The sequence below is a fragment of the Neovison vison genome, chromosome 1 (assembly GCF_020171115.1).
Source record: "Neovison vison isolate M4711 chromosome 1, ASM_NN_V1, whole genome shotgun sequence".
Lineage (NCBI taxonomy): Eukaryota > Metazoa > Chordata > Mammalia > Carnivora > Mustelidae > Neogale > Neogale vison.
The window spans coordinates 95,502,104-95,511,843 of record NC_058091.1 but is presented as its reverse complement, the minus strand read 5'-3'; the positions used below and the strand labels follow the sequence as shown (position 1 = coordinate 95,511,843).

The 9,740-nt window shown below is 36.8% G+C and overlaps 1 protein-coding gene across 4 annotated transcripts in view; it reads left to right on the top strand.

Annotated features, from left to right (window-relative positions):
- The first annotated feature begins 55 nt into the window (after positions 1–55).
- Positions 56–9,740, top strand: part of MMUT (methylmalonyl-CoA mutase) — a 31,385-nt gene continuing 21,700 nt past the window's right edge. Inside the window, exons 1-4 of one of the 4 annotated variants that reach the window (XM_044252530.1) lie at positions 56–195; positions 2,459–2,554; positions 3,345–3,769; positions 5,094–5,461. In XM_044252530.1, coding sequence (XP_044108465.1) covers positions 3,385–3,769; positions 5,094–5,461 — 753 coding nt within the window. In that variant the 5' untranslated portion in view covers positions 56–195; positions 2,459–2,554; positions 3,345–3,384. Of the gene's footprint in view, positions 204–2,458; positions 2,555–3,344; positions 3,770–5,093; positions 5,462–9,740 lie in introns of all 4 variants that reach the window. The other 3 variants (XM_044252522.1, XM_044252539.1, XM_044252514.1) reach the window with 3 other exon arrangements.

The window sequence follows — 9,740 nt, the reverse complement described above, 5'->3', positions numbered from 1 at the left end:
AACGTCATCAGAAGCGCGCCCATGGGAGCGCGATGAGATTGGCTGCGGGGAGGGCGGTGTCGGTCTACGCCCCTTGACTCCTGCGCTGGCTCTTGCGCCAGCTCAGTGGGGAGCTGGGCTGTGTGGACCTCTGCCTCGCAGGGTTAGGGTCTTGGAAGTCCAGCCGCCTTCTCCCACAGCCGACGGCCAAGACAGGTCGGCCAGTGAGTAAAATGTGCACCTCGGGATACGTCAGTCCTTCAGTTCGCTCCGTTCTTCTGGCTCCTCTCCCCACTTACCCTGTCCTCTGAGCCTGTCCTTTTTCTCTTCCCAACTTCCTTATTTAGCTTCCCACCGTGACGGCACCCACCCCTCCTCTGCCTTCTCCTTGGGTTTAGATTCTCCACGGACCCCTCACTTTTAGCGTGGTGTATGGGAATTGGGAAGTACTGCTGGAAAGAAGATTCGCCTAAAGGCCGTGTCGCCATCCTCCCTGGTCACCCCAACAACCCGAGGTTCCGCTAGGCAGAGTGGGCTTGCAAGATTACACAGGGGTGCTCTGGCTCCACCGCCGCCTCCGCTCTAGGCTGCGGCTCTTGTTACTGTGAGGGTTTTTTTTGGTAAGAGGTGGCAGGACTGAAGGTGACTTTCTGTATACAGGTAGAGGTTAAGAGTGAGAGGTGAAAATAGGAAAGACAGGTCTAAACTGACATAAAACTAAATTACTAACTTGTTCTGTTTTATCTTGAAAGAGCTCAAGATGTTGTCATCTCCAACCCACACTGGCTGAACATTGGAGGTGGCTAACGTTTCCTGCAGGATTAATGTGAAACCACATTATTTGAAAAGTTATTTGATTCAGAACTATAGATATTTTACCCATATTGGGGGGACTGTGGGTGTGAGCTTCATCATTATTCTTTAACACATTCTAATCGTCAGTAACTGTATTTTTTTACATTTTGCTTCTTTGGATACTTGAAGCATTTTCATGGGTCTTCCGAGAAAATTCAGAAGTCCTGTTGCTACCAAGAGTAGTTGTGTTCTTACCTAAAATGCTATTTTCGGCCTTTACCAATTTGCCATGTGATTTTCCGGAAGTCACCTAATAGAGGGCTCTTTCCTATCATTTGTCCAGATTCAGGGAACCAGTATTTTGTGGAGATGAGTGTAATATGTCCTGTCTACGAATCTAACAAAACCACTGTAATGTTCAATCATGTATTATTTTTCTCGCCTACTTTTTAAGCTAGTACATGTAGTTTATGCTTGCAAGAAGATGGATGACAAGGACCCTATGGATATGATAGAATAAAAATCACAGTAACTTTGAAAGAGTAATGGCAATTGTCTTGTTGTATTTCTGTTTAGAGTTTGTTCTGTGTACTTTTTACCCAGTTGAACATACTGCATTTACAGTGTTTTATCCTGATTCTTTTACTGAATACTTTTTTGAGCCTATCTCCTTTTTAAACTATGCAGAACATATTTTAAATTTGACTTAGGTATAATATATTGACAGAGAAGTGTACATATGACAATTGTACATTTTGATGAATTTCCACAAACTTAGTACATCTTTATAATTACCATTTGGATGAAGACTATCACCCCAAAGCACCTCTCACTCCCTTTCTGTACTAGCCACCATAAGTAACCACTCTTCTGACTTCTGCCATTAAAGATTAGTTTTGTCTATTTCCTAAATATATTTTAATAGCTACATGAAAATTCTATCACTTGTATAGACTATTCACTTACTCCTACATTGTTAGACATTGAAGATGTTTCTAAATTTTCTTTATTACAAGTAAAACTATAGGAAACATTTATTTTTACACAGTAACTTTCTCAGGAGTTCCTCAGTGGAAGGGCATAATCCATTCTGACACTTTTTGTAGATACTACCAATTTGCTTTCCAAAGTAGTAATGGCAGTTAATATTCCCACCAATGGTTTATGTCTTTTGTTTCATAATCCCCTAACAAATGTTGGGTATTCTTATGTTTCTTTAAGTTTCATTAAATTGATAGGTAGGATATGGTAAGGAAAATACAATTTTAAGCTCACTTTACTTAAAACTTTATACATTATATGGCATGATGAATATATTGATAGAATTTGCATCTCAAAATCTTTTAAAATCCTAGGCTCTATATGTTGAGGCTTATGACTTTGACATGTATTTAGTAATTCAGATGAAGAATGGAATTTTGTTTAAGTTTCTTTATTCCTTTATTTCTCTGGATCTTAATTTCTATATCTGTAAAATGATGAAATCAGACCTAGTCACTTAGTGTAACGCTGTGCTAGTGATCAGGAATATACACTTCTAATGTCAGATCAGTGTATAAACTAGCAGAAAAATATATACATATATATTTATATAAAATTTTATACGTATATTTGTATAAATATAAAATGCATCTTAAATGTATTTCAAATAAACATAAAAGAACAATGTTCTAATGTATTGTAGTGTGGGAGATGACAGATGTGTAAACAGAGAAACAGTGCTGGGGCATAGATTACTGAAGAGCCCATTTAGCCCAACTTGTGAATTCAGGGAGAAGCTGTGAGTATATTATTTAAATTCAAGGACTCTTGAATGCTGACTCTTCTGTGTCTTAGTTTCCTCATCTGTAAAATGGGGATACTGTTAGTACTGGTCTTGGTAGTGGTGTGAGGATTAAAATTGCTACTCTGTGTACAGTTCATACAGCAGTGCTGGGCACATGGACAACCCTGTGTATTGGAGATGATGCCTTAGCCACATTAGCCAAAGAAAAACATTCTAGGTAGATGAAAGAGCAAGTCACAGAACTTTGATATATGCAGGGAGCTGTAGGTTATGCAGTATTTCTAGAACAAAATGTATAGAGGACAAAAGCAGTTATGAGTCTGAAAGGTATACAGAGATCAGGTCATAGAGGCCTTGAATGCCTGTTTGTCTTGTTCATCACTTTTTTCTCCAGCACCCAGCACAATGCCTGTCATAAAACAGGTGTACAAATATTTTCAATGAAAAAATTAGGAGGCTGTATTTTATCCTGTACATACTGCAGAACCTTTAAAATGTGAAGTGTGAAGTGTGGCATGGTCATATTTGCATTGGTGTCAGTGTGTGGAATGGATTAGAGGGCCTAAGACTATCCAGTAAAACCAGCCAAGAAAGTATTGAGGAAGAAGACTAGAACATTGATAATGGTTGTGGGGAAGACGGGCCAAAGTTCTAAAACATCAGGTATAGAAACCAGAAAAGGAGAAGGGATGAAATAATACTAAAATACCGCCTTGGTTGCCTTCTCAGCAGTAGTTCCCATTTGCCTTTCGTAAATACATGTATACTCTGCTTCTTTTTCTAGGCCAGTTCTTGTTCCTTTTGAGTGTTTTTCATGCTCCATCATGTTGAGGGCTAAGACTCGGCTTCTTTTACTTTCACCACACCACCTGAAGCAGCTCAAAGAGTCACCAGGATCCAGGGTTATGTGGCGGCGACTTCTGCATCAGCGACAACCCCTTCATCCAGAATGGGCTGCCCTGGCTAAAAAGCAGTTGAAAGGCAAAAACCCAGAAGACTTAACATGGCACACTCCAGAAGGGATCTCCATAAAGCCTTTATATTCTAGCAGGGATACCAAAGACTTTCCTGAAGAACTTCCAGGAGTGAAGCCATTCACACGTGGACCATATCCCACCATGTACACCTTTAGGCCCTGGACCATCCGCCAGTATGCTGGTTTTAGTACTGTGGAAGAAAGCAATAAGTTCTATAAAGACAATATTAAGGGTGAGATTTTAATGCAACACATAGTATTTTATAATCATTTCCTGTTCTTGGCTTCTTTTTAAGGGAGACTGTTTAATCTGTTTAAAGATAGTCACTTTATTAATTTTGTAGTCAAGACTGTACTTTGGAAAAAGATGAATGTTTTTCAACTTCTGTGGTCAAAAGGATGGATGAGCCAGATTAAGTTGTTAAATTCTTAAATGCCAGCAATTAACATGCAGGATATGGGGACATCTGGGTGGCACAGTCAGTTGAGCATCCGAGTCTTGGTTTTGTCTCAGTTCATGATCTGAGGGTCTTGAGATCAAACCCTGTGTCAGGTGGATTTTGCGCTCAGCACGGAGTCTACTTAAAAAAGACTCTGCCTCACTTAGTGTAACACTGTGCTGGGTATCAGGAATATATACCTCTAATGTCAGATCAGTGTATAAACTAGCAGCATCTCCTCTACTCAAGTAAATAAATAAATAATAAATAGATCTTTTAAAAATGTATATTATGTAAAAGGAATTAGGTGAAATTGTATGATAAAAACAGACCTTGGTTTTTTCTTTGAGAAGCTTTTAGTTAACATTGTTAATATAGGAATTGAAGGGGAAAATGGCTTAAAAGATGCCCAAATAAAGTAATAAATGATAATGTACGAATATATTTAATGCAGTCTGGCATTCTTGTCTCAGAAAATTATATTTAACTACTATTTCTTCTCTCTGGTCTGTATTAAAATCATGTTGTTTGAATGCTAAATTTGAGGATTTATAAATTTATATTGCACATGGAGTATTGATCTTATATTTAGTGTAGACTATTTTAGTTTTTGGCATGGTGTTCCTAATTCTGTTTCCCAAGATATTTGAAGAGCCAAGACATCTTGTTATTACCATATTAAATACAAAAATGAAAATAAATAAGCATACCAAATTATGGTAAGTATTTGTAAACAGTCAAATCTTTTCAAGAATCTTAAAAAATATTTCTAACTGAAATTGTTAAGATAAGGGCAGAATAGGTGAAGGTGATTAAGAGGTACAAACTTTCAGTTATTCAAAAAAAATGCTAAGTTAAAAAAGTCCTCAGACCTGAGAAAAGTGAGATGGTTTATATTTTCTGTTCTGCAACTAAATTTGTGCATTTTACCACATGGGAAATAGCTTAGGAAATGAAGTACCTTTCATTAATTTGTTTTGATGTGTATGAGTATAAAAATGGCTGTTATATAAGTATACAATGATGAGATGAATCAATACTTTAGTAGTGTTAATGTAAATCAGTTTGCTTTGATGTCACACTCCTTAATCCTAATTGTTTTTCTTTATGTATTTAGCTGGTCAGCAGGGATTATCAGTTGCCTTTGATCTGGCAACACATCGTGGATATGATTCAGACAACCCTCGAGTTCGTGGTGATGTTGGAATGGCTGGAGTTGCTATTGACACCGTGGAAGATACCAAAATTCTTTTTGATGGAATTCCTTTAGAAAAAATGTCAGTTTCCATGACCATGAATGGAGCAGTTATTCCAGTTCTTGCAACTTTTATAGTAACTGGAGAAGAACAAGGTGTACCTAAAGAGAAACTTACTGGTACCATTCAGAATGATATACTGAAAGAGTTTATGGTCAGAAATACTTACATTTTTCCTCCAGAACCATCCATGAGAATTATTGCTGACATCTTCCAATATACAGCACAGGTATTTTCTGCTTCTTATGGGTTTTGCTTTACTTCTTTCGATGTAGGAATTTTTTATAAAATATCATAACCTAATTTGAATTTGATAAGTGAGTCTGAATCATAGTTTTAGTATAAACTTTAGTATGAAGGTTTTATATGTATGTGTGTTGTCAGTTTGTATTTTTTTCTTTTTAATGTACTCATTTTATACTCTTGTTTTTATCTATAGGAATCTGGGTATTAGACATTTACTGTATTTTCTTTATTAAAATTTTTATCTTCTGATAATTGTTAGAATGAAAGAGGACTCATAAATTACACTTTTTTATTTCTTTCCAGAATTCATACTCAGTTATGAAGTATGCATTGGTGCCAGACTGTAGGGGATCAAAATATCAGCTTAGTAAGATATCACTTGTATCTGCCATCTATAGTGAGATCCCTGGTATTTCACCCCTGAATTAGGTGGGAAAAGAAGGATCTTACAGTGTTCCTATTAATAGCAATCCCTCCATGGGGAAATCCCTCTGAGTAATTACTATGTATTTTCCCCCATCACTTACATTTTGCTTCTTGCTGGCAATGCTCTTTTTTTCTTAACTTACCTTGACGTTAGACTATATTATTTCATGGCAAAGGCTCAAGCTCTCCTTGTTGTTAGTATGCCAGCTTAGGGTTGAGGAAGTGGGTGGGCTGGATGTGTGTGTTTGGGGTAGCAGAAGGACCCAGCTCCTCTGATTTAAGGTAAATTTCCAGAAGGAAGAAACCCTAATCCCAGTTGTATCTCAGTGGACACCCATAGTAGTGAGAGAAGATTGTAAGTACAGTCCTTGTACAGTGACACTCTGTATTTATGGTTCAGATGTTACAAGAGGAGAGTGGAGAATTGAGTAGCTAGTAGCAATTTATACAGTTTGTGCTGTTACGTACTTTGGCATTTCACCTTTTGAAAGCTCCTAATGTCATCTTGAAGCTCGAAATTGCCTTATATAATCCTTCACATAAGTGATAAAAGTGCTGGTTTCATATACTGATCTAATAATGTTATACTGAAGTACTTTGTGAACTGTCAACCTTTATATTTTTTTTAAATTTAATTGTATCAAAATACACATAACATAAAATCTGCCATCTTCACTGTTTTGAAGTGTACAGGTCAGTGGCATTAAATACAGTCATACTGTTGTGCAGCCATCACCACCATCCATCTCCACAATTCTTTGCATCTTGCAGAACTGAAACTCTGTACCTGTTAAATAATAACTCCCCCGCCTCCTCTCCCTTCAGCTCCTAGAAACTATCTTTTCCACTTCCTAGCTCTGTGAATTTGACTACTCTAGCTCTCTTATATTAAGTGGAATCATACAATATTTGTATTTTTGTGACTGGCTTATTTCATTTAGCATAGTGTCCTCAGGGTTTATCCATGTTATAGTATGTGTCACAATTAACCTCCTTTTTAAGGCTGAATAATATTCCAATATTCCAGTATTTCTATTATTTTTAAAGACATTTTGCTGGACTCCTCTCTATAGAGAAGCACCTGTTTGTTTTATTGCTTCTTATTTATAAATTGCATATACTCAAGTAGTCTCTCAATTCCATGGAATTCAATCCCCTTATTGTTTTTGCTGTGGAACATTTTTTAGGTGCTTTTGGTTAATTATAAATAAAAATATTCAAAATATAAATTATAGATCTATAACATATATTAGCAACAAGTAACACTTATTACATGCTGGCATAATGCTAAGTGGTTTAGGTGAATCGTTTCATTAAATCCTACAAAACTCCATGAGGAAGGCATAATTATTACTTCTATTTTATACTTTAGGAAGCCAAGAAATAACAAGGGTGAGAAACTTGCCTAAATGTGGCTAGCTAAGTGACACAGCTAGACTTTGATCATTCTGACTCTAGAGCCCATGTTCTTTATTACCATATTGGTTTCGGTGAACTAGTTTTTATTATTTGATGTTTGGCCAGCTCTTGGGAAGGATAATAATTTATAAAAATAAAAAAATAATAATATGTGTGATATGTCCCCTACCTAATAAGTTTTAGGAGAATGGTGGAAATACCATATTCTTTTTTTAAATCTTTTTATTTTGTTTTTCTAAGTAATCCCTTTACCCAATGTGGGGCTCAAACTTACAACCCCAAGATCAAGAGTCTCATGTACCATCTACTGAGCCAGCCAGGTGCCCCCTGAAATACCATTCACTTGGTGATTTTGGTAGAAAAAAACTGTCCAGGATAGGCTTAGCATTAAAAGTCAGAAATTTATTTTTTATTTTAAGCAAAATAAGTCAGTCAGAGAAAGACAGTTATATGATCTTACTGATATGTAGAATTTAAGAAACAAAGCAGAGGATCATAGGGGAAGAGAGGTAAACATAAAATGACGAAATCAGAGAGGGAGACAAACCGTGAGAGACTCTTAAGCATAGGAAACAAACTGAGGGTTGCTGGAGAGGAGAGGGTTAGGAGGCTGGTGTAACTGGGGAATGGACATTAAGGAAGGCCGGTGATGTAATGAGCACTGGGTATTATGTAAGACCGATGAATCACTGACCTCTGCCTCTGAAACAAATACATTATATGTTAATTGAATTTAAATAATTTTTTAAAAATGTCACAGTAAATCAAATTGAAATCTTTGATTGTTAAGCCATGTATTTTATCCTGCTTTGTTTCAATATATAGTACTTAGTACTAATCCTTAGAACTATAGTACTAAGGATTGAATCATTTTCTTTTTCCCTCCCCCCCACCATGTACTTATTCATCTTCAATGACTTCATTCAAGTAAGGAAATAAAACTTAAATTTATATATCTTCAGCAGATTAGCCCAAACTTAGGAGATCTTAGGACCTTGTGAGGAGTCATTGGTTTGGAATTAAAGATGTCTTATTCAGTTCTCAGACTAAAGGTTGCATTCCTAACCTCAGCTAACTAATTTCAGAATTTAAACTTTGACTCTAAGGAATGGTTAGTGCAGATTCTTTTTCACTAGAAAAATAAAACAGGTGCAGTTTTTTTTTTTCTGGCGTTCAGATATTTATGTTTATTAGAAAATACAAAATTTTTATGAAGACTGTGACATTTTACTTTTTTTTGTTGTTGTTTTTATTTCTTTTCAGCATAACAATATTTATTGTTTTTGTGCCACACCCAGTGCTCCATGCGATATGTGCCCTCCTTAATACCCTCCACCTGGCTCCCCCAACCTCCCACCCCCCCGTTTCAAAACCCTGAGATTGTTTTTCAGAGTCCATAGTCTCTCATGGTTCACCTCCCCTTCCAATTTCCCTCAACTCCCATCTCCTCTCCATCTCCCTATGTCCTCCATGTTATTTGTTGTGCTCCACAAATAAGTGAAACCATATGATACTTGACTCTCTCTGCTTGACTTATTTCTCTCAGCATAATCTCTTCCAGTCCTGTCCATGTTGCTACAAAAGTTGGGTATTCATCCTTTCTGATAGAGGCATAATACTCCATAGTGTATATGGACCATATCTTCCTTACCGTCCGTTGAAGGGCATCTTGGTTCTTTCCACAGTTTGGTGACCATGGCCATTGCTGCTATAAACATTGGGGTACAGATGGCCCTTCTTTTCATGACATCTGTGTCTTTGGGGTAAATACCCAGTAGTGCAGTTGAAGGGTCATAGGGAAGCTCTATTTTTAATTTCTTGAGGAATCTCCACACTGTTCTTCAAAGAGGCTGTACCAACTTGCATTCTCACCAACAGTGTAAGAGGGTTCCCCTTTCTCCACATCCCCTCCAACACATGTTGTTTCCTGTCTTGCTAATTTTGGCCATTCTAACTGGTGTAAGGTGGTATCTCAATGTGGTTTTAATTTGAATCTCCCTGCTGGCTAGAGATGATGAACATTTTTTCATGTGTCTGATAGCCATTTGTATGTCTTCATTGGAGAAGTGTCTGTTCATATCTTCGCCCATTTTTTGATAATGATTGTTTGTTTTGTGTGTGTTGAATTTGATACGTTCTTTATGGATCCTGGATATCAATGTTTTGTCTGTACTGTCATTTGCAAATATCTTCTCCCATTCCATGGGTTGCTTCTTTGTTTTGTTAACTATTTCCTTTGCTGTGCAGAAGCTTTTGATCTTGATGAAGTCCCAAAAGTTCATTTTCACTTTTAAAAAGGGTGCAATTTTTATGATGGTTCATTGAATCACTACTTAAATTGAGGAGTGAATTAAATGTAACAAAGTAACCATTAAATATTTTCAGTTAACATTAAAGACTACTTTGTATATCTAAGT